The sequence below is a fragment of the Numenius arquata genome, chromosome 10 (genome assembly GCF_964106895.1).
Source record: "Numenius arquata chromosome 10, bNumArq3.hap1.1, whole genome shotgun sequence".
NCBI lineage: Eukaryota > Metazoa > Chordata > Aves > Charadriiformes > Scolopacidae > Numenius > Numenius arquata.
In genome coordinates this window covers 40,637,653-40,662,349 of record NC_133585.1, presented here as the reverse complement: position 1 = coordinate 40,662,349, position 24,697 = coordinate 40,637,653, and the positions used below count along the sequence as shown (strand labels likewise).

The following is a 24,697-nucleotide window of genomic DNA, read 5'->3' as shown; positions in this document are numbered from 1 at the left end:
TCTATTTAAATAAAATATGTTTCAAATGAAATGGTAGTCATAAACTACATAAGTAAACATCACAGAGTTCTTTCTTCTGATCACGTTAAATATTAATTTATAAGAAGACACATAGACATGCATCTTGTGTAAAGCATCTGTGTGTTCTGATTGTTTCTTCTCTTACTTCGGGAGGGATAAACAACTTGCAGGCTCTAACTCCTTTGGGTATGTGATTAGCATCTTTAGAAATCACACGGAAGATTAAGGTGGTGAACTCCCATGAGCAAAAGCATAAGATTGGGAATGTAATTAGGCCACTGATAAGGGAATATTAGCATAGAGTTTAATGATAAAATGGAAGTGTGATATTTCAGCTTGCTGAATTATTTTTTTATTGCTCCAGCTGTTTCAGGGTGGTTTGGGGAAATGAACGGGGAGAGCTTATGATTGGTATTTTGCATAATAGAATGATTAATGCTGTAAGGAGAGTTGAAGTGATTTATAATATATGTGGCTTCTGAATGGGTAGCCACGAGGGATGCTTTCAAAGACTAATAGAAAAGCACAATATACAACTAACAGGTTATTTAAAGAGCAGCTAAATTATATACAGTCAAGAATAGTAAAGATAGGGGAAACGTATCATTTTTTCCAGATCATATGTTAACTCCAGAACAAGTAAATTACATTGTAAAATAGAAAAATATGCCATTTATTTCAATACTATAGCTCTTTGTCAGGTTTTAATTTAATTTCTGTGGGTGGCTAGGAAAAATGTTCACATCAATGAAATTGCTGACCAAGGTTTTGATACCCTTCTCTTGGTGGGTAGCACTTGGCTCTTTGAGTAATTTTATTAGAATGATGGTTTTGGATTAAGGTCTGTTGAACATGAGTAGTGACATCAAAATCCAGCCCTTGCAGGCATCTGTGAGGAAAGCTGATAACCAGTGGGACATGCCCCCAACCTGCTCTTCTCTCTTATATCTGCAATGAAGCCAGTGGTGTTTCAGTCCAGCTGAGAATCTATTTCTAATACAAAAATCAGAAATAAGATGAATGTTAGAGATATAAAAGCTACATACTCTTTGGAGTAAGAGCTACAAACCAGGGCATACAGACTTTCTATACAGCTTATGATACAGAGGTCCTTTACTGTATCTCTTCAAGAGCTCTTTTTCAGTTGAAGGTTTCTGTTCAGAGAAGTCGGCTGAGTATACTTTTTGACATAATAAGTACCCAAAAGAGCTGGAAAAGAGCTGACCTTGAAAAAATTAGTATGCTGTATTCTGATACTTAAGTTGTACCCTTGAGGGGAAGATGGATAGTCTGCTGCAATGCTTTTTAACCCTGACTGTGTCTCACTTCTCTCTTTCCCTTCGCAGGAACTCCAGAAAGTGAGGCATGTCCTTTTTGTCTTTTTTTTCTGCTCAGTTTATGAAACGGGCACATTTCAAGGTTGAAACGGGCTGGTCAGCAGGCAGAATGACATTTTGGGAGTTTAAAGTTGAAGATTTTGTTTTTTGTTTGACCGTGTATTTCTTCTGTGTGAAGAAATACTTCTTTTGTGTATTTCTTCTGTGTTGGCAAAACAGGAGATAAAATATTTCCCTATGCCAGTGGGATGTTGCAAGGTCCATGAGTGGTTTTTAGGAGCTCTACTGCTATTTCTGGTAGTCACACTAGATGGAAAAAAGCTAAGTCTGGGTGGACATTTGTCTTGGTGAAAAGGCATCTATTCCTCCTTGTTTTCTCACAAGTTATGCCCTAGCTGTTCATCTTTGCCTTTCCCAGGTGAAGTGGTTCTTCTGGTCCCAATGCCGGCAGATGGCCCAGCAGACTCGTGGCAGCTTTTGCCAGATGGAAGAGCGGCCTCACCTACAAGCTCTTTTACCCAACAGGACATCAACGAAGGCATTGTGTGGTACAGGCACTCTGGATCTGAAGTAGAGAGCGACTCCTTCCAATTCCAGGTACTTCTCATCACATTCACGGTGGCAGGGGGTCACACAGCAGTTCTGCTGGCATTTTTCTCTGAGATTACTCAGTCTGCCGTTCCCTGTATCTTGTCACCCAAAGATTTAATAGATACACATATGTGAATGCATGCATGCACACAGAAATATGTTTGTAAGTATATATTTGTATTTACATACAGAGTTATGTGTATATAGGGATGTGTTGCATGCCTGTAGATGAATATGCATATGCTTACGTGTCAGGGTGGATGCAACCCACCATTGCATTAGTGGGAGACTCCTGCTCATGCACAAGAGAGCTTTTGCTGCGTGTGGTCCCCAGGTTTTAATCTGTGGCAGTGGAGCCAGCTACCCACAGAGTAGAGCCACATGTGATGGCATTAACCTTCTGGATGTCAAATCACAGGCTGTATTGCAAATCTGGAGAAAATTGTCTTTCACGTAGCATCTAACATTTAAGCTATTAAACTAATAGCTGGCCTAATTTTCTGTAGAACAATTCTATCTCAGGAGGAAATAGTTTTGTAGAGAAGCAATGACATTGTCTTAGTGTAACATCCCATCAGCATGACACAGCACGTCCAGGGACTGATTCATGCTGTGACAGTGATCTCGTCTCCACTGGCCTTTTGCCTGTGGCATAGGATTGACCCTTGGGGACATGCTACTGATGTGCTTGGGGTTGCTTTTGGGGAAGAAATAGGAATAGGAAATGTTTTTTGCCTGGAAATCCAGAGAAGAGGTAACAGAGCAGGTAACAGAGAGGGTAACTCACATCCTTCTTGTAACCTGCTGCCTTCTTCTCCCCACCCTTCTTTGAGATGAGGCTCGTCCTAGGAAACAGGGGAAAAGTGGGGAGGTGGGTCCAGATAGTCACACGTTTGGCTGTGCCAGAGACCCTCCAGCTGAATCTGCATGAGGAGACCCATACAGGGGTCCTTTGGCCCACACTCTCATAAGGCATCCCTGCAATCCAGACCTCTGTGAAAGGTGTGATACTGTGGCTCATAGCCTGGCCGTTCTGATGCCCCACTTGCAGTTCAGATAGGAGGTTTGACCCCTTGACACTGCATGGTAAATATGTTGCTCTCTCATAAAACTTGTAATATTTACTCCAAGTGCAAAGTGTTCTGAGTGTCGTTTTTAAAATTGTTTTGCAAACTCCAAAACCAAGCGACCCTCCTGCTTTCTGCATTCCCAAAGCTAATAATTTAATTTTTGCTACAGAGTACTTTTTCTTGCAAACGGGCAAAAAGGTACAAATACTCCCCAGCAGATGTAATACTAAAATAAATCCCACCTCCCCACAGGTTTAACGGCCGTAAAATTCGTCAGACAGGTCCTTGCTGTTTGCTTGGAAGGTTTAACAGCCTCCCATAATACTAAGCCTATGTGAACACTTGCATGCAGTATTTGTTACATCTGGTTTACAAGTCAGAAGCTATTACTGTAGCACAGGAGAGGCAATTAAGGTAATTTCTAAAGTAATTAACATAAGCGATAATGAGGAATTTGTGAGTGTCAATGTTGAACAAGCTGATCTTTAGCTTAATTGCTACATTCCTCTTATAGAGTGTGCATTTTGCATGAATTAAATGTGTGGTTTTAGTATCTTGGAGCGGTAGCAATAATTGTATGGAGAGCCCTACTGAGAAAAGAAGCGGCGATTGCCTGGATCACATCAGGAGGCTGTAACACATCTGTCTGAGTCCTGAACTGTGGACTGGGGCATCTCAGAGAGGGACAACGTGTCGTTTTCATCAGTGTTTTGGCAATTACCATTCAGATGACAGCAACTCAGAACAGCGCCAGCAAATGGCTAAAATAATTTCGTTCATTTCAGCAGAATTTTTGCATTTTTATGCATTTTCTTGAAATTAAGCTTGTGCTGAAGTCTGTTCTTGCTCACAAAGTGCTCTATTGAATTCAAGTGAGGACTTCCGTCCCTACTGAAAGATAAAGCTGTAACTGAGTCTAACAAGGAAGGGGACTGCATTTCTTTGGGTGCTTGCTGTATCTCAGGATTGCTGTGAACGTTTGCAGGTTTAACTCTAGGACATGGGTTTGGTCCTTTGCATTTTTACAAGTTTAATATTACTTGCTTTATATGTCATTACTGCAGTAATGAGTTAGATACCGTTGACTTAACTTTGCTGTTATGATGGTGTATGAAAATTTATATAGGTCTCTGTGAAACACAAGCGCAACCTGTCTTGGAAGATGTTGGGATCACAGGGAGTCACTGCCAAGGCAGTGCCATTATGAAAAGACCAGTTATTTTCACCTTGTCAGCACAATTGGTGGTCATTTTGAGGGTGGGAGGAAGGTTTAAAAAACCATTATTTTTTCTGTTCCTGTGATGAAAAGTTCTACTAAGCTGTAGAGACAGTTGGAGTAAAATTCAGCAAAAATTCAGTGACTGGGGGAAGCAGGAATGAATAGCAGGCAAGGAATTTGCAAACAAATATCTTTCTAAATGTTAGTAAAGAGGTAAACCATTTTTAGATTGTACAGGTAATAATGGAGAAACTGGTTGCTATTTAAAGGTTGGTATCTGCTGGAAAGGTGCTTCTTTGCCTTCCCAGACCAGGAGGAGAGGAGAGAGAAAGTATGAAAGTGGTCTAGAAATGCAGTGGTGTCCTCTGCCAACTGTCCTCAAGTGATCTTTCCTTCCCAGGTATCCAGCTCTGCCAGTCCACAAACCAGCTTGGAAAGCCACGAGTTCAATGTTGCTGTTCTCCCACAGACACCCAGAGCACCTCAGCTTTCCCTCGGCTCCTCTTTGCACATGGCTGTAAGTGTGAACTGACTGGTAGTTTCCATATTCCCACTCTCCTTGCACCACCGCACAGCGGCCGGCACCTCACATAGAGCAGTAACCACTGAGTGTTGATTCCTCTACGTGCTGTTGTCCGTGCCGTTGTGCTCCATTCAAAGGTGGAACTAAATCTGCGGAACAGGGGGTATGCACCAGATAGATAACGAGCAGAAATGGAAAAAAAAGACAGGTTAGGAGAGTGGGGGGGCAGGGGGAACCATAGGAAGTTGAAAAACTCATTAAAAGTGATGAGTGTATAGGCTGGGAGAGGGAGAGAGGAAAAAGAAAAGTTTAACACCTTTTAAATGGAATTCTTAGCGTTTTGCGAACACCTTTTCCTGAATTAAGAATGGCCAGAGTGAAAAACTGCAGTTAGACTATAATGAATAGATCTTGCCAGTAATTCCACTGTAAACTTTATTTATTAGAACTGCAGCCCACCCACAGTAGAAAGTTTTCATTCGTCATTCTGACATCAGGAAAACAGACTAACATATGTGGGAAACATTCAGACAAACCGATTATATCTGCATCCACAGAACTGAATTATCTTTTCTTGCAGTGTCAACTCTGGGAATGACCATTGTGATAGTGGTCTCTAATGTAGTTATTTCCCTGACTGTGTTCATTAAAAAGATGACCTCAAAAGTTGGTTTTGTGAGCTCTCCAGCTTTGGTGCATGCCTTCTCCATATGTCCCTATCACATATGTGGGTGAAGTCCAGCTTCTTTCTCTACTTCTCCTGCTGTCTTCTGTTCTTTGATTCTGTAGTGAGGGATCCCAAGTGGATGAGCTGGAGGAGAGCGTCAGGCCTCTGCACCCAGGTCACCTGTTGGGACGCACAGAGAGCCAGGACCCTGGAGACAGGGAGTTGATGGTTGATTTAGACATCATCTTGACCTCATAGCTTTGTTGTGGTCTGTGGGGCTTTCAGAGGGGCACCAGGATCATAATCTGCTGAGTGGCAGTCCTGAGCTGGGTGAGACAGGGCAGGCTGTGAAGAGAAAGCAGAGATGAGGCCAGCCCTTCAGGCAGAAGCTTCCTGCAGGGAAAGGGAGAGCTGGGTCTACAAACTGGAATGTAGCGTGCAGTCATCTTTGGCGTTATTCATTCCTGATGATTTATTTAGACTGTGTGAGGTGCCAGCAGTATGCTTAGCCTTATCAAACAGAAATCCTGTGCCCTTGGGCGCTCTCTGACAGACAAAAGCACACTGAGAGGCCCATGCAGTGCAGGAGAGCAGATGTGGCAGACCTCCCAGGGACAATGGGTCCCCGGGAGGAGCCTCCTAAGGGAAGGGGAAGGACTTCTAAGCCAGCAGCCTGCCAGCCACGGGACCAGGACAGGCCAAAGGAAGCCGTGGAAGAGGGATTAGAGAAAAGTCCATGACACAACAGCCTTGTCAGAGTTTAAAATAGTGGTGACCTTTTGTGGGCAATAATAAAACATGCTCAGACTGCTACTTGGAGCAATAGCCAGCAATGTATCTTTCTGCTCTTGACTTTTTGTTGTTGTCATTATTGACAAAATTGATGGGAGAGATGTCTGGCTGAGCCATGCAGTGCTGGATTTTATAGCTAATTACACACCACAAAATTCAATAGCACCATAAAATACGTTTTACTGAGGGGCGCCTTGCAACCTGCAAGTCCTACCTTTGGGAGAGACAAATAGGCCTTGGAGGCAACTATGAAGCAACCATAACCTTAAATCTTTTCATCATAAAATTGCACTTCCTTGCATCAACGTGATTGAGTTCTGTTCATCCGTCTTCAAACTCCTTCAGCATTAGTTTGGCTTCTTGCCTGAAGAGCAAACACAAAGTGTTAAGTCTTCCCATACCTCTAGTCTTGTCTTTGAGTGTCCTACCGAGAAAGGTCAGAGAAAGTTTGGTGTCTCCTTGGCAGTTGAACTGGACATAACATCTATACTGTTTTTTCTTCAGTCAAGTTACCTGTTTCCCCTATATGGTAAAAGGACCCTGAGCTTCACCCTAGCTGAATGCAAACCAAGGTGAGGTTTGTGAAGGAGAGAGAATTTCGCAAGCATGTAGAGGTGCTCCTCCCTTCCCTTCCCAAAGGGACACCACTGTTAATTTTAAGCCTGCCCTTTTTATGCAGAGTTGTATGTAGCAGTGCCGATAACACAAACCTTATGGCTTTTGGTTCCAGTTAGATATGTGACACTTTCACATCTAAGAAGGACTAAGGGTTTTTTTTACTGCCTAACAACAGTCATTTACAGGCTTTGGCTTCTCTGATGTGTTTGGGTGAAAAACACTCCGTGAAAAATGGAGAGAGATGAACTGGGGGTTCGGTGGCATTTGTGGTGTTATTAGGAAACCTTGCCTTGCCAGTGTCCAGGCCAGGATCCTATCTGTGATCCAAGGCCAGCAGAATGGGACACAGGTTTGACAGGGGGGCCTTACAGATGTGTAACCAGCACGATTCAGTGGGCTGTACTTGATGTGGCCGGTGGAAATGTGTTATTTATTCCTGAACCTGATCGTTTCATGTTCCAAAGCAGATGAATTAATTGCCCATATCCTTAATGTAGCTTGTTCTCTCCGTATTTTGTTCATAATTATGAAATGAGCTGGATGCTTTCCATGCCCAACTGAAATATTTAATTCAGTGACTTCTCGTAGCTGTTAATTCCGCAGGATTAAGGTTCATGAACGCATGCAAGTTAACTGCTTTTGTGCACTTAAGTCTGTTCATGCAGCACCGTAATTCCTGTGACACACTGCCTGCCTTTGGCTAATGATAATCTTGTAATGGAAGGATCCGAACATTTTTAGACAGATTAAAAACAAAAGGGAAAGCTTTGGTTCCTCAATATTGTAATGGAAATGGCTGAGTCATTTTCAGGATTTCTTTTAAAAGCAAATCCACTCCAGCCACATCAGACTATACCAGAAAACTACGTAGTCAATGAATTATATCTTCATCCAAGGAGCTTTTGATCAAATTGGATTTTCTTTTATTTCTTAGTTGCTGTAGGTTAAAAAAGAAACTCCTCCACCTGTGAGTGTGGAGGTTTGTGCATCTGTAGGGGACAGAGTGCATGAAAACCACTGCCACTTTTCTGGACATCCTGAAAGTGAGGATAAGCTCATAGTTTTATGAAGGAGGAGGTGTTTGTCCTTTTTTCATAGGGTTGTAAGCCCCTTCTGATTCTCCAGAAAGGACTTAACAGAGGTGGACCTGTATAGACCTGTCTTCTGTTGAGTGTGATAGTACCCAGCTTCTGCGTTACACAATTGGTTTGGTTTACAGATGAGCTGGAAGTGAGCTGAAAGTGGGCCATAAGACTCTAGCAAGTTTTACTCATTATGAGGCTTTACTGTTCTCTGTAATCTCCTCCCAAATAGTCCCTGTTCTTTTTGAGAGACTTAGTAAAGGTTCAGCTCATCCATCCCTTGTCAGTTTTAGGTCTAAGAACTAGGCATTTAAATTCAAAGACTCTCTTATATTTAACTATAGCAAAGCAAATTCTCTTTCAATGCATTTTGGGTGAATCTTCCCATGTCTCTGGCTTGATGCTCATGGTCTAATGTGTTTATTGAGGTGCTGGAGGACCGTGTGACAGTGATTGAGCCCCATCACCTCTCCTTTGTAGACCCGGAGATTCCCAGTGAGAAAATCCTGTTCAACGTGACTGTCCCTCTCCTTCCTGGCCAAGGCAAGTGTACCTATTCAGAACATGGCAGCTTGCTGCTGAATTGATTGCCCTGCTTTCTGAGCACATCTAATTTTTCCCTCAAAATTTTGTTCTGTGGAGGCATTTGTTAATCTGTTCAGCCTCCTTTATTAGCTTTCAAACACCTTGTTTCTTAACCTGATTTCTTTGGCTTGTTTGGGAGTAAGCCACAGAGTTCAGACAGTTTTCTTACTATTGTCTGGAATATATTGAATGTTGTACACCATGGCTTTTTGCTTTCCACCTCCCTAGTGAAAGGTATTTGAAGAAATGACTAAGTGAGGAATCTCTGTTTAATTTCTGGTGTCCCAAGAGCCCATCCTTACAGCCATCTCACACATACAGGAACCACTGAAGATGTAAAAAGAAGTACCTGGGGAGAGAAAAAGGAGCTGTGGTCTTCGATACCTTGTTTTAAAAATAAAATGGATTCCTCCTGTTAATACTGAGCTCTCTGCCTCCGTAGGTATCGTGGAGCATAGAGACAAGCCTCTCTCCCCAGTCAGGTATTTCACCCAAGCAGATATAAACCATGGCAAGATTGCTTATCGTCCACCGACTGCAGCTCCTCACTTAAGAGAGATCATTGCCTTCTCCTTTGCAGGTAAGAAACTAAATGTTCTTTGTGTCAGACTGGTTGAGGTAGCTGGACTGCTGGTCTTCCTCCAGTCCTGCAATGGCTTCATGGTTATGTCCGTACTTGCGAGGGCACAAGGCTCGAATGATAGAAAGGAAGCAGGAATCTGCCTTGGAGGAGTGTACCAAAAGTTCACCTATTTCTTGTGACTTCAACAAGATTTTCCCCTGCAGTTTGGTATAGCAACATCCAGTGAATTACGGGGATATGGCAGTGTTTGCTGCAACATTTAGCATTGCCAGTGCTAGAAAATGTTGCCCATCCTGTGCTCGAGATCTTTGATGCACTGGGGGTTTAGTCCTTGAGATTGAGACTAGAATTGATGAGTATGAAGTGAATCGGTTTAGCCAAGATATTAGAAGATTTCTACCATCAGAGGAGTAACAATCTGGAGCAGGAGGTAGAGGGACAAAAATAGGACAAACTTCAAGCATGTTTGACCAGTACATGACCAGTACCTGATGCACAGGATTGTGTTATTGTGTGATGAAGTGACAGTACATGGTCGATGCAGTTCTATATGTCACCATGCCCTCCACTGACATCAAGAGGAGTTTCACAGTTTGGAGGAGTGGGTAGCATGTTACTCTCTATGTTATCTCTTATTACTTGAAGTGCAAGTAAGGAAGTTATTTGAAGTTATCTCTATGTTATCTCTTATTACTTGAAGCGAAGGCAAGGAAAGAGTGCTTTCCTTGGTGACGAAAGACTCCAGTCTGGTTGAATGTCAGTACTTGCTTTCTCCAAAAGTTGTTCAAATCCACATCAGTATGTGCTTTCCTGTCCTGACCACAGTCAACTCTGTGCTTGTGTTTGTCCCATCAGGTCTCCCAGAGTCAGTGAACTTCCGATTCACAGGTATGTGAACCATTTGCTCTTTCCTGGCCAAAGCAGTTTTTATCCTTGTGCCCTTCACATTGCCTGTTACTCCCTGGCCTTCCTTCCACAGCAAGCAAACCTGTGGGTGCTCAGTAGAATTTCTGGAAGTGCATGTGCCTGGGGAATATTAATTCATCTGCGTCCCAACAGTGTTTTATAGAAGCTGAGTTGCCTCTTGGTAGACACATTTTTCTAGTAGCTGCCTGGAATCTGTTCTAAAAGCTTGATTCATTCCTGTTTTTCCCCAGAGTGAACAAGGATATTAGAGTTTTAGGCTGTTGTTTTTTTTTTTAATACAGCACAGAAACATTTCCACAATTAAATTGCTACTGATAAACTGCTTGCTTGTTAAACACATCTTTCCCTTTCCATGTGCTTTGTAGCACAGGTGTGCAAAATGATCCACCAGCAAGGAGAAGTCCATGTTCTGACTTATGAGCACACCTGATAGATATATGGAAGATAGTATGTACACATACAGACAGTTACATTTTTCCTGCTAGGAGTCGAGTTAGGGGCAAAGGTAAATACTCTTTGCAGGTGTGAATTGTGTGCGTATATCCATTGACAAAGGTGGGAGAGAAGTAAGTAATGTGGGGTGGTGATTTTGTACAGAAAGGTGAATTTCCCAGGTGAGTCCCTGAAAACACTTTCCTACACCCAGGTGTGGTTTTTGTCTGTGTCTAGTGTCTGATGGAGAACACACAACCCCGGAGATGGTGTTTGTCATTCATTTGCTCTCTGCAGAGCAGCAGCCTCCGGTCTTCCAGATCGCAGCTCCATTCCTGGAGGTCAGCCAGGGGGGCAAAGCCACCATTGGTGAGTAGGGTGCAAGGAATGGGGTGCAGAGCTCAGCCTGAGGCACGGTGTTTGTTGCCAGGAGGCCACATGGAGCAGAGGAGAGTTTTGGTCTTGCTCGCCTCTTCCCATTTAGCTGAGGAGCTGTGCTTTTGTGGGTGTAGCCGTGATCACCGAGAAAACCGTGCGGTGGTGCCCCAGAGAAGTGCCTGGGAATATGGCAGTGCTCCTCCAGCGTATGGCATGTCCGTTCACTGACTAAGGCAGAGGAGAGCAGGATCAGGAACCTGCTGCTCCTCTACTTTTTCCCTCTTAGGCTGCTCTGCAATTACTGGACTGTTGCTTAGTGGTCTGATCTGGTACACCAGGTTGTTTAGGATAAGCCACTTTCTGCTTGGGTCAGAAGGTTCTCTGGGGATTTTGTAGATACCTCCCCTGATATACGAACATGGGCACATCTCTCGTGAGCTGAGGGTTTGCATAGCTGTCATTTGTGAGCCATACTGGCAATAAGCTCTCTGATACAACCTCTGATCTGAGCGTCATCAGGGGACCAATTATTTCCACGAAACCAGCAAGCCTTTGGGCTAGGGCAGCTCAAGAATTATTTAACTTTTCATGTACTGACTGTATTACATTTTTTTAACTCCACTCACAAGAGCACATCACAAAACTTAACAGATATTCCCAGAGTAGTGTCTGAGGATGCTGAAGCCATGCTCTCCTTCCCCGGCACAGGGATCCAGTTAGCCGTGAGTGACACAGATACAGCTCCCGAGGGTCTTTTCTTTGAGCTGGTGAAACCTCCCCATCATGGCATTGTGCTCAAGTACAGCGCAGGCATGCAGGAGCGCATGAGAGCAGGTGAGTTGAGCAGAAGTCTTCCTCAGTGCAGGAGAAGGGTCAGCATGTTCCTCTCTACATAGCTGGTTTAGTTGATGGGGAGGAAACTGATGTCTCTGGCAGATACAGTTGCATCCACAAGTGTGTGAATTTTCTCCCTGGAAGTGTGTGACTGCAGGAGAGAGTGCGTGAAAGACATTTTTCTATTCGTTGTTTAGTTCCTGGCTGAATCAGTGCGTTTCCTGTACCAATTATGTGTGGGCTAGTTGACAGTGACTCTATTATGGTAACTGTAACCAGCTGCTAATCAAAAGGCATGTTTTGTTTTGCATGGTAAGTTATATCTGAAGTAATTTGGTGAAGTAACGTAGTGAACATTTCCACTGAAGTCCATGTAAACCTGTTGTGGTCCAGCAGTCGAAAGCTCCCATGGAGTTTCACTGTTGATTCTGGCGTCAGTGGTTTCCAGTGTGTGATCAGATGAACAAGTGTTATCTGTAGGAGAGTAGTGCAAGCAGAAGACATGGAGAGGGAAGCTTCATCTAGCTATGACAGGCATGAGCTTATAAAGCCACTGGTAAGAAAGGAAGATCTGTGCACTCCCTCAGAATTGTGAAGAGTTGCTGTGTCTCTGAAACTGAAGGTTACAGCTTTTCCTCTGCCTTGCATATATACTAGCTCCTTAATAAATGTCTTCATAACTCACATGCTTGTAAGGATGGTATTAAATGCCAGTTTAGTACATGATTAATTCTTTTGCTAAATTGGGGCCTTCGGTCATTTGAATTGGATTGTTGCACTGAACAGAATCTTCTGACTTGGCTGTTTTCTTTTTGGGAAGGTGACACCTTCACCTATGAGGATGTTACTCGAAATGCTCTGCAATACGTGCATGACGGTTCAGCAGCAGCAGAGGACAGCATGGAGATCTCTGTCACCGACGGTGTCACCACAGTGACCACAGTGCTGAGGGTGGAAGTGTCCCTGTTGGATAACAACGGTCTGCAGCTGGCCCCGGGCTGCTTGTTGGCAATCACAGTGGCTAGTAAAAGCTCTGTGACTCTCTCTCGATTGCACCTCGCTTATACTGTAAGCTTTCATCTCTTTCTAAACCCAGTGAATGCTGCCAGCTCCCCTTTCCTTACCCCTGCCACAGACCCTTCACCACACACACACACCTCTCTGCTGTTGGTGTGGATTCTTCGTAGAGAGCTCGAGTTTTGACTCCGTCATGACTATTGCTGCCAAAAAGGGGATAATAGACTCTTTCATCCAGCAGGGTTTTAAGGCTATCCCTGTTTGACTGAAACAGAGGTGAACTGCCACACTAAACATGAGAACTGAGTTAATCCTAGATTTTACTATCAAACAGACTTGCTAATAAAGCATATGGATTTGCTAAGTGATAATCCCTTGAAAGTTTCAGCCCCCTCCCCTCACTTCCAAAATTGCCTGGTTCTTCTTCTGGACATATTTGAAGGGGGTAGGTTTAAGCAACCCAACATGCTGCAGTCCTTGGTAGCTTAGAGTTCGTCCGAGATATTGTGTGTTGTACAAGAGTTATGCTGCTGGTAAAATTCAGTAGAGAGGTGTTTATTCCTTGCAGATGATTTAGCAGCAAATGCACTAGCAGTGGATTTCAGGTCTGCAGATATGCTCCCCTTAGGGAGGAGGGAGGAGAGGTTGCAGTTCACATGTGAGGCTGGAGAGACCTAAGGTAGTGGCTGTCAGAGATGATTGGGGAACTGCAGTGGGTGAGGCAGGATAAGAAGGCAGGTGAATGTTTTTTTCCAAGGGATCAGTCTGGATACAAGTCTTGGGTCTTTCCTGTTCTCCTCTGAAGGAGGAGAGCTGAAAAGGGAGCTTTTCAGGTTTAATCTGAGTAAGAGAACAGTTAGGGAAAAGAGGATTTCATTCCTGACCCATATGCTGAGGATATAATGATTTCTGCTTTGGGTCTTATCTTTCAGGCAACCAGCAAAAATTGCTAGAAGAAAGATGACATCTGGTTTGTGATGTCATAGAGATGGTTGTACTTAATGCAGTTAACAAGAGCCAAAATCGGCTTTTAGTTTAATTTGAATCTGGGTTTTGCAGCATTGCTCCACATTAACTTTTTTTTTTACTAGGAACTGAACTTAGCTCTGTGTCTCTAGATGAAGCTCGGGGGCGGGGGGGCAACAGTTACTCCCTGTGCCAGCTATCAGCTACATTTTGGCTCGCTTTATCTGGAGCCAGGAAAAGCATATTATGTAAATGGTCCAGTCCATTAGGAGTGTAAAGTAATTTGAAAACAAAAATACCAGGTTTATGTCTGAGAGATTGTGCTGATGTGATACAAGGACACAAAGAAAAACTCTCTGAGCTGAGAGAAAATGAAAATACATTTTGTGGTAGATTCTGAGGATGTCAACCCAGTTGACTCTCTTCTCATCAATAGAGCTTCATTTAATATTTATGAGCTGTGGGTCTGACCCAGCTAGCTTGATATATTTCCCTATAATACATTTTATTCCTCCTTCCATTTTTAGTGGAGGGAAACAAAAGGTAATCTTGTCGTGTTTTGATTTCGTTTGTTCTTTCATGTTTAGGACAACAATTCTCCTGACTCAGAGATAAGAATCCAGTTAATATCTCTGCCTGCATATGGCACCCTCTTACGGATGTCTGGCTCTCATGATGAAGAGCTTTCCAAGGTTTATAATTTCACCATGGAAGACATTAACAACCAGAGGATCAGGTATCAAAGAGCTATTCTCCTTCAAGCCATGCCAGTTAAAAGCTCAGTGGGCTTTCCGCAGGGATCTCTGGGCTATATTATGTTAGTACAGAGTATCACAGATATTCTTCCCTTTCTTGGCTCTGATATCCTATGAGATTATAAATGAGAGCATTTCCTGTGTGCGAAATTAGGTGCTTATGCATGTATGAAATGCCAGTAGTTGGTGTAGCTTCAAATTAGGAGATTTTTTTCTGTATTCACAATGTCATGGTGATACTTTAGGTAGGCAACACCTAAAACCTCTAAATGGAGAGATGAGATGTATTTGCCTTACTGTCAGTGAGACTCCCTGACCCAGAGTGTGTTCTGACTTTCACAGCTACTCCACCACATTTGAGACCAGCAATCAGCCAGTTACGGACATCTTCCACTTCGCTGTTTTTGATGCTGATAACAACCGGCTCGACGGACAGATGTTCACCATCACTATCACCCCTGCCCAGACAATGCCGTCGCTCGTTGCTTTTGCTGACCATATCACTGTAAGTGGCTACCCAGGATACTGGGAACAGTGACAAGAATGTCTTAGATGTGAGGAATTGAACAGCTTTCCTGAACTGAGGGGAAATCGCTGAAGAAACATGGGGGTTTGCATGCAATCCTGTGAGTGCAAAGAGCTAACCAATTACTTGGGGACCAGAGAAGGCTGACAATAAGGCTGCATCCCTGAACCTCGCCTGCTTACATGTGCTCTAGTCAGGAGCTGGGTTCTTCCTAGGGTGTCCTGTTGACATCAGTGGAACAAGCCTGACTTACCTCTGTTTAGTATTTTGCCCCTTGTTTCACCAGTCTGTGTGTAAAAGATGAGCAGAAGACAAGTATGAAAACATCTGGTGTTTTGGACTGATACACAGCATTTCGGACTCCTTATCAAAGCCTTTTGAAGTAATCTCCCTCCTTTCCAGCTTTGCATTCCTCATCCCTTGTCTTCAAAAGGCTCTCCTCAACAAGAAATACAGATCTCACCTTCCAAGAAGTCAGCGTGACTCTGCCAGTTCTCTTCTTGCCCTGATAAAGAACACAGGCTCCTCTTGGGGGCCAGGCAGGCTTTGTTCTTCCCATCGCACCTCACCTCCCAGCTGATTTCATGCTTAGCAGATCTAGGGGAGGACAGGACAGGACTTCAGAGACCAGGCAAGCCTCTTCCTTAGAGGCAGACTTGTTCAGTAACAATTTGTGTGTTGCTGCATGTTGTGTGTGTTGGTGGTAGTTTTGTCGTATGCTTTTTCTTTCCAGGTGGATGAGGGTGGCAGGGTCCCACTGCTGGCTTATCACCACTCAGCTGCCGATTATGATACTGCTGCCAAGGAAGACCTGAGGGTCACAGTTATCACTCTACCAATGTATGGGTACATTGAAAACACTAGGACAGGTAAATTGCTCGTCTGTCTCTTCTTACTCCTGACTGATGAAAGGAAACTCAGGAATTGCCAGGCTGGAGAACATTCTAATCTGTCTCAATGCAGTGCTGGTTGGCATCAGTTGATCATAAAGAGCTCGTAAGGTCAGCTCTGGGGAGCATTTCCTCCTGATTCTTGTTTGTTGCAGACTGGTCTGTGTTTCAAGATTGGGACATTAAAAGCCTCTTCAAGCCTATGTGTTGTATTTTTATCATGCTTTATTTTGGCTGTCCTCGTTACACAACAAACTTTGCTAAATTCCTCTAAGTGTCGCAGCAAGCTTTAAGGCTGCGCAAGCTGTGGCAGAGCATGGCTGGTAACATTCTCTTATTTCATTCTATTATCAAGAAAAGGTAGGATTTATACCATATTGTCCATAGATGTTCATCCAGGAGACTTGTCTGCTTAATCCTGTGTGTGGTCCTAACCGGAGTGGCATGTATCATTTTACTTAAATCATAACTTGCCTTTGTAAAATATCACCTTGGGTTTGCCGGTCTAGTGGCTTGTTACGAGAGTAATTGCCTTTCTTCTGGAGAGCACAGGTTGCGAACCATTACACATCATCCCTCCTAAGTGTGTCCTATGAGTGAACTCCAATTTGTGCCATTTTGGTCATGGTGAGCTTCTCTCCTTTAATAGGCAACAGCTGGGTGATTTTCTTGTGTGTGAGACTTCATTTTGCAAGGTAAAGCTTGATGTAGAGATTGTGTTGAGGCCAGATGGCACATTAGCCATTGTCTCATCTCTGAAGAAAGCCTAAGTAATTCTGGGATGTGGGATTGCTCGTACCATGCATAAAACTGCAGCTTCCTAAGGCCTACTGTAATGCAGCAGATGTTGCTTTCTACAAAGGTCACGAGGTATGAAAGCCATGTTATAGGAGTGAACATCTTTCTGCACCCTTCACAATGTGCCATTCTTCTCCTAATGCTGCTGCTTTTATTTTTAGTTGATCAGTGAATTGAGCATCCTTTCACTAGTGGTGTTCTGGTTTGCAGGTGAGAGTTTTGGCCCGCAGAGTGAGTCTGCTCTGACCGGAGATGCATCCTTTTCCCTTCAAGATGTTCTAGAGAACAGCATTTACTACTTCCAGAGCGTCCATGAAAGCATCGAGCCAACAAGTGATATTTTCAGCTTTTACGTGAGCGATGGCTTCAGCCAGTCTGAGTTGCAAAGCATTAACATCACAATTCAGGTACGCCTGTGCTCACAGGCTGCCAGAGTCCTCTCCTTTCACATAGACACATGACTTTTAAAGTGCAAGCTTCTCTCACTCCTTTGTAACACATGGGAAAGGAATTAAACAGAGTTTCCTTCCTCCTATCTGTTTGCTTCCCCTAGTACAGGCACATGATTCTCCTGTGATGCCAAAAGAACACTTGTGCATTGCAGTGTCTTCCCCAGTGCTTATTTTTCAAATGTTTCCTCCCTCTTAAAAGATGCTGAAGCTGATGTAGCCCATTAATGGATATCAGCACCCGTACTGTCATATGGGAGCTTGTATTTCATTCAGGTGGGCAGCAGGTCTTTTTCCCTTGGCCATTTCCCTTTTTTGACTGTGTGCCTTTGGGACCTGTGCAGCGGCAGAATGATGAACCCCCAAAGATGGTGCTGGAGCCTGTCAGAGTGCACGAGGGCTCAAGTGTGGTGGTTACCAACGCTTCCCTCAACCTGCAGGACTTGGACACCCAGAACAGTGAGCTTGTCATCATGGTGACCAGAAGTCCTGAACATGGTAAGTCCTGACAAGCTGGGGGTATGGAGTGAAGGAGAGCGAGAATGTCTTTGTGCGTCAGTGTCTGTGTGTCTTTATATCTGTGTGTGTGTAATAGCTCCTGGTGTGAGAGGAGCCTGGCATATCTGTATAAATCAGATTTAGTCTGTGTTTGGACCAGCAGCCAGCCAGGGATTGTGCTTCAGAACAGAGCTATTCCTTGAGAGTTGTCCCTCGCTATTTGTGGGAGATGAGAAAGGGGGTCTGAGTGCATTTTCCTGGGAAGTTTCCTTTTGTGTTACCCCATTTTGTATTGTGGGATTCAGTTCAAAGAGCTGAGCCACTAGCATCTATCTGCAGTGCTAAAGCAAGGCAGGGTGTCAAGTGAAGGCTAGTGTCATATTAAACTAGTGAGGGCTGTGCACCCTTTGTTAGATCTCATGCATGTAGCCAAATTCTTACCAGTTTTGGCAATAAGCAGATAACTTCCTTCAATTTTGCTGGTAAGGCTATGTCCACCTCTGTGCATGCCACTGAGAGATGGCATGGAAGGAGTCCCCAGCAGGCTGTCTTCTCCCCATAATTTTTATCCACCTCTTGTTTGTCAGGTCATCTCCGCAGGAGGCAGACTGCCAAGGAGCCTCCAGACTATGGCCATGTGCTGTCCATTGGCTCGTCTTTCACCTACCAGGACATTTTGGATGAACTGATCGTTTATACTCAGAGTGGTGCAGCAGCACAAACAGATGAGTTTGGCTTCTCCATCACGGACGGTCTCTACTCACAGACGGGGAGGCTGGAGTTCTCCATGGAGCTGCCGAAGAAGCAGCCACCCACATTAGCTGTCAACAGGAACCTACAGCTCCCAGCTGGTATGGGGAGAGGGAGGAGAATGGTATTGCTATATGGTCCAGTCTAAACCAGTCACTTAGCAGGATTGGCTGAAGCTGTTTGTGAACTTTCTTTCTCTGGTCCAGGCTCTGCAGCACACCTTACAGATCAGCACTTGAAAGCAGCAGCTATTTATTCAGATGACACAACAATCAGATTTGTCATGAAGAGAGATCCCAGCGTGGGGCATCTGCAGTTGACCAAAACTGATAATCCAGTCCAGATCTCTGTCGAAGGACCTGTCAAAAGTTTCACCCAGTCTGATATAAATAAAGGTGAGAGTGCTTGATTTTAGGTAATTACGGCAAGTAATATGTGGCCGTTTTATGTAGTCCTGCAAGGCGCAGGGAGCTGGACTTGATGATCCTTATGGATCCCTTCCAACTTGAGATGTTCTGTGATTCTATGATCTTTTTGAGAGGGGGAGGGTGACTTAAAGCAGGGAAGGGAGAGGAAAAGAAGATAAGGTTGTTATGTTAGAGCAGAAACACGTATCATTAAGCAAGTGTTAAAAAAGTCTTTCTCAGAAGGAGAAAAAGAATAAAGAGAAAAAGTTATGAAACCCAAATCCAGGAGTTCTGTCAATCCCCAAGTCCCTCAGCTTATGGTGCCAGCCTGGTTCCAAACTAAGAATTGAATAATGCAGCCTGTAATAAACCACCTCTTTTCTCCTGCCCCGCTCTCTAGGACAAGTGGTGTACAGTCACAAGAAAGGGGATCCTGGTGGAAATTTCGCCTTCACCTTTGATGTGGTCGATGCAGATGGCAACAAACTGATGGACCAGGTTTTTTATATTAGTGTATTAGGTAAAAGATAGTGCTGAAGCTGTGTTTTCTTTGCTGCAAAGCTGAGGCCTTCCTAGATTCCCGTCCCACATGTACTGCAAGTTAAGATGTAATTCTTGAGATGCACTTTTTATTTGCTGTTAATTCAAAGGCCTTTGAAGTTTGGGGCATGGGGAGAGTTCATGGATGTAAAGATTAGTTCTTTGACTTCTGACAAAATCATTGAAATACGTAGAAAAATTCCTCTTAATGTCTTCATACTGTCTAGATTATCTTTAAGACATTATAATGTTACTATCTCCTTGATTAATGCCGAGGCCCACACTACCTGTTTAGGAATTACCAGTCTGGGAGGTGTTTGTGTGTCTGTTGTCCTTTGCTTGAGCACAAGTACCCAATTTGAATAACAGCAAGGAAAGGAGGGTGACTGTCTCCTAACTCAGCTTTGTGTTTAACCCTTTCAGAGAACAGATTTCCCCCCTCCATCATCGCTAACAAAGGGCTGGTCTTGGATGAGAACTCAGCAAAGACCATCACAACCCTCCATCTCTCTGCCACTGACCAGGACAGTGAGCCAGCCCAGCTCCAGTACAGACTCACCAGACAGCCACAGCTGGGGCACCTGGAGCATGTGGCCTCCCCAGGTTAGCAGGATGGTATTTTACTTGCGTGGGTACTCCTAGCAGCAAAGCACTGGAGGGCTTTTGAGCCCTAAAGGTTCACTGCAGGAAAAATTTGCTTGGAGGCAGCAGCACAGAATCACGTTTCCCGATAGAAATCAAATGGTCATTAGACCAGAGAGTTGGAGAATAGGGTCCTAGAGTCTAGTAATCACAGATGAGGATTTATCTCTGTGTGAGTTCTACGTCCCATGGTAACCTTGCCCGGTGGACTTCACAGATCAGTACTGCTTGCTGATGTGTGAATCTCCTCTTTCAGGACCTATTGCTGCATCTGTATGACAGGCAAACCTTCTGTGACCACATCTAGTACAACACCAAGAAGAATCCGTCCCCTATGTCCGTGGTAATAGAGACCACCTTGGTGAACAGACAGCTTGCTTCAGTCCCCTCTTGGCCAGTATGTCCCTTCATCCCTAAACACCAGCCTCTTTTCCCAGCTGTGCTTTGGAGAGAGGAAGGGAACTAACAGTGGAGTTAGTTTAAAAGGAAGCTACTTTGGGGCGAGATGGATACGCTGGATAATGAATTGTGGTAGTTCAAAGAGGGGATATTGGTCAATCCTGTGAAACTCAGAAAATAATTACCTGCAGATGTGATCTGAATTTTAGAGTTGCCTTCCATGCCCACTGACAGTATGAGTGTCCTACCGCTTTCTAATGAATTTGTCTAATCTATGCTGTCATATAATATGCTTTTCTGGTTTAGATTATACTCATCTAAGATTATATTTCTTCTTAGAATTAGATTTCTCGTTAAAGTGACATTGAAGTGGAAATACCTGCTATGTGTTTTCAAGATGCACACAGTCCCTGTGCAGCTCAGTTTTAGTGTATAGTTTGCCTTGTCTTCTCACAATGTAAGATGTCCTCTGGCAAACACGTTGAAAGGGTAGGAAAAATGAATGAAAGTTATAATCAGCAAACCCCCTGCTGAGAGAAAATTAAAAACTTGGAATATTCTTGTCTAAATTGCAAACTAAACAGTGAATCTTGTACTTTGGAGACCTGAAAGAGCTTGATTAAGGATTTTATTCTTCTTTTTATGTGGTGATTCTGATTTCTGTGCTTTTTCATGTCTGTGATGGACTAAGAAAGATACAGTCACACACTGTGAAAGAGTTCTTCTCGTGATTTAAATGACCTAAACCTAAGGAAAGAGTACTGTTGTGTTCAAAAGAGAACACAAACCTTTAAAGCTAATGAGCTCTGATGAAACCTTGGCTGATCATCCAGTTTTGGCTCATTTATTATATCAGATCCTGGTATCTTTTGTAGTGTGGCCAATACTTGTCAGTAGCCATTTAGCGTGGTAAACGGGTGAAAAACTTTTTGTCAGGGTTTTTGCTGTTGTTAAAAACAGTAAAACTGTTGAACTGCAGCAGTGAGACTTAAAGGCTCAAGTGCTTTTTAAAATGCTTGTCGGGTGCCTTTCTGTGTCTATGTCACTCCTAATGACCTGTAAAGATGTCACTATAAGTCAGTGTTGAAAATGGGGCTTAGTGTGGATGAAGGAAAGGCTGTGGATGTTATCTACCTAGACTTTAGCAAGGCCTTTGATACAGTGTCCCACAGTATTCTGCTGGAGAAACTGGATGCTCATGGCTTAGATGGGTATACTCTCTGCTGGGTAAAAAACTGGCTGGAGGGCCGGGCCCAGAGAGTGGTGGTGAATGGAATGAAGTCCAGTTGGCGACCGGTCACGAGTGGTGTCCCACAGGGCTCGGTACTGGGGCCAGTTCTCTTCAACATCTTTATCAATGATCTGGACGAGGGGATCGAGTGCACCCTCAGTAAGTTTGCAGACGACACCAAGTTGGGTGGGAGTGTTGATCTGCTGGAGGGTAGAGAGGCTTTGCAGAGGGACCTAGACAGGCTGGCTGGATGGGCTGAGACCAACGGAATGAGGTTCAATAAGGCCAAGTGCCGGGTCCTGCACTTGGGTCACAAGAACCCCAGGCAGCGCTACAGGCTTGGGGAAGAATGGCTGGAGAGCTGCCTGGCAGAAAAGGACCTGGGGGTGTTGGTTGACTGTCGGCTGAACATGAGCCAGCAGTGTGCCCAGGTGGCCAAAAAGGCCAACAGCATCCTGGCCTGTATCAAGAACAGTGTAGTGAGTAGGACCCGAGAGGTGATCGTCCCCCTGTACTCGGCACTGGTGAGACCCCACCTCGAGTACTGCGTCCAGCTTTGGGCCCCCTACCACAGGAAAGACATTGAGGTGCTGGAGCAGGTCCAGAGAAGGGCAACGAAGCTGGTGAGGGGTCTGGAGCACAAGTCTTACGAGGAGAGGCTGAGGGAGCTGGGGTTGTTCAGTCTGGGGAAGAGGAGACTGAGGGGAGACCTTATCGCTCTCTACAACTACCTGAAAGGAGGCTGTAGAGAGGCAGGGGTCGGTCTCTTCTCCCAAGTTACAGATGATAGGACAAGAGGCAATGGCCTCAAGTTACGCCAGGGGAAGTTCAGGTTAGATATTAGGAAATATTTCTTTACTGAAAGGGTTGTCAGGCATTGGAATGGGCTGCCCAGGGAGGTGGTTGAGGCACCATCCCTGGAGGTATTCAAGAGAGGAGTTGACATGGTGCTTGGGAATATGGATTAGTGTTGGGTGGTGTGGTGGTGTGTGTGGTTTGTTTGTGGGTGTTGTGTGTTTTTTGTTTTTTTTTGTGGTGGTTTTTTTTTTTTTTTTTTTTCATCGGTTGGACTAGATGATCTTAAAAGGTCCCTTCCAACCTAGGTGATTCTGTGATTCTGTGATTCTGTGTGTCTAAATGCAGGCGTACCAAGAGGGGAAAAGAGAGCAGAGACCTTGAAGGCACTTTTGAAAACTGCTGTGAGACCAGGAAACTTTTTGCCCGTACTCAGTGATGCCCTGGTTAGATCAGTCCTGCTCAGGAGTGAAAATCGAAGTGTTAAATCTACTGTTTTTCTCACAGCTTCTCTCTTGCTCTCTGCCCGAAGAGGCCCATCCCCAACAGGGTGTCCTGGCAGTGTGAGGTGCCATTGTAAAACTCTAGGTTTGGGAAGAAGTCAGCACTTCTTTTTGCAGAAGGGATGCCACTGCATTAATTTAAAAGTTGTTGAGCAGAGTTTTTAGCAGGCTCCGTGCCAACTAAATCCCTGGCTCAGATGAGCTTCATGGTACAGATGATTCTGTGATTCTGTGATACAGCCTGAATTGGAGCAGAACAAGCCAAGACTGAGTGCTTATGGCTAGATATGTCCAGCTCCCTATATTTTTCCCTGCCTCGCTCTTTCTATTGCACATTTTCCCCTCTTGTTCTTTCTCTAGGGACAAGAATTAGTTCTTTCAGCCAAACAGACTTGGCCTCTCGCAGCATCCAGTATGTCCACACCAGTGACATTGAAAAGCATACAGATGCGTTCACCTTTTCTGTGTCTGATGGAACAAATGAGGTGAGTCCCAGCATGGTTTTTTGCCTGAGTTAGAGCAGGCTGCTGATTCTGTAGGATGTGATGGGAGTCAGTTTTCCTCTTGGGTGCTTGTGTGTGACAGTTACACGTAGCAAAGGAAATGAAACAAGGTGGCCTTCTCGTTTGGCAATGGTGGGTGCTCTTACTTCCCCTGCTGTGAGACATCTCTCATACCACAGGGAAGGGAGCGATCCCTATGGAGAGAAGGGGAAGCCACCTGAGGTGTAGCCTCATAAGACTGGTTTACCAAGGTTTCAGTGTCTGGTTTTCATCTGCTTATCAGTTGCTCCTGGAGCTCAGCTTTGATCCAGTGCACTGATGATATACCCAGAAGTACAGTTCGACCCTTCAGAAATGTCTCCTTCCTACTGTCTGAAAGGAGAAAATCATAGCTGCAAACAGAGGGAGAGGGACAAAGCAGAATGAGGGAAGGAGGGAGGGGGAAGTGGGTGTTCATAAATACCACAGAAAGAGGAAGAATAAATTTGGGGGAGGGGATAGAAGAGGTCATATTCACACGATCTGAGCTTAGAAGCTGTTGTTTACTCACTAAACAAGGCCAAAATGAAGTGACCCAAACTCAGTGGATCATTGTGGTCTCCTTAAAGCATTACTGTTTCAATGGAGTTGCACTCTTGGGAGACTGAATTAATCAAGAGAGGCTTTTTCTCCTGTTCCAGGTGAGCCAGACATTTGACATCACCATAAACCCTGTGGATGACTCCTTACCCGTAGTGCAAAGCCTCGGGATGACAGTTCAGGAAGGTGTGAGAAAAACCATCACAGAGTTTGAGCTTAAAGCAACAGATGCTGACACAGAGGTAAGGCAGGGCTCCCCCTTGCCTCATCCTTCCCCTGTTCTGCTGCACATCTGGGCTATCAGCAAAATGGGCTTGTGTTCAAAGAGAGATTATAGCAAGTGTCATCTCTCCCTGTGATTATACCCCGTCTGATCACAACATCAAACAGCTTGTGGGAGGCCCAGTTTGTATATAAATAGATGAATGAGTGTTTGAGCAAAGCAAAGCCCTGGCTTGAGAAATGGCTTCATCTGGGATGTCTCTCAGACACGTAAACAGCAAACCTGCATTGAAAACATTTAGAAGCTGTGATAAGAGCTAATGCTTGCCCTGTCCCACCTTCTCTTTGAACATTGTGGATTTGAACTGAGCTTATGCCCAGCCTTGACACTGAGTTCATGCGTACCACAGATGAAAATGACATTTCCTCTTCCTCTCCCTGGGTCTGGCCAGAGGCTAAGCAGTGTCATGCTGGCTCTGCCTCACTGCACTGCAGTTTCACTGCAGCAAGAGAGCTCCTGGCTGCCTGTTATTGCCCTGAGCCAAAGATCCTGCCCCAAAGGTTGTGG

General features: G+C 44.4%; 1 protein-coding gene across 1 annotated transcript in view; it reads left to right on the top strand.

The window, feature by feature from the left end:
• The window catches only part of FRAS1 (Fraser extracellular matrix complex subunit 1), a 175,063-nt gene that overhangs the window by 127,308 nt on the left and 23,058 nt on the right, over nucleotides 1-24,697 (top strand). Inside the window, exons 32-50 of the mRNA XM_074154995.1 lie at nucleotides 1,777-1,955; nucleotides 4,639-4,755; nucleotides 8,349-8,463; nucleotides 8,948-9,085; nucleotides 9,944-9,976; nucleotides 10,685-10,816; nucleotides 11,534-11,659; nucleotides 12,480-12,727; nucleotides 14,230-14,378; nucleotides 14,740-14,902; nucleotides 15,657-15,792; nucleotides 16,822-17,018; nucleotides 17,405-17,558; nucleotides 18,146-18,409; nucleotides 18,515-18,703; nucleotides 19,116-19,235; nucleotides 19,679-19,858; nucleotides 23,186-23,310; nucleotides 24,009-24,149. Of these exons, the coding sequence (XP_074011096.1) occupies nucleotides 1,777-1,955; nucleotides 4,639-4,755; nucleotides 8,349-8,463; nucleotides 8,948-9,085; nucleotides 9,944-9,976; nucleotides 10,685-10,816; nucleotides 11,534-11,659; nucleotides 12,480-12,727; nucleotides 14,230-14,378; nucleotides 14,740-14,902; nucleotides 15,657-15,792; nucleotides 16,822-17,018; nucleotides 17,405-17,558; nucleotides 18,146-18,409; nucleotides 18,515-18,703; nucleotides 19,116-19,235; nucleotides 19,679-19,858; nucleotides 23,186-23,310; nucleotides 24,009-24,149 (2,906 nt within the window). The remainder of the gene's footprint in view (nucleotides 1-1,776; nucleotides 1,956-4,638; nucleotides 4,756-8,348; nucleotides 8,464-8,947; nucleotides 9,086-9,943; nucleotides 9,977-10,684; nucleotides 10,817-11,533; nucleotides 11,660-12,479; nucleotides 12,728-14,229; nucleotides 14,379-14,739; nucleotides 14,903-15,656; nucleotides 15,793-16,821; nucleotides 17,019-17,404; nucleotides 17,559-18,145; nucleotides 18,410-18,514; nucleotides 18,704-19,115; nucleotides 19,236-19,678; nucleotides 19,859-23,185; nucleotides 23,311-24,008; nucleotides 24,150-24,697) is intronic.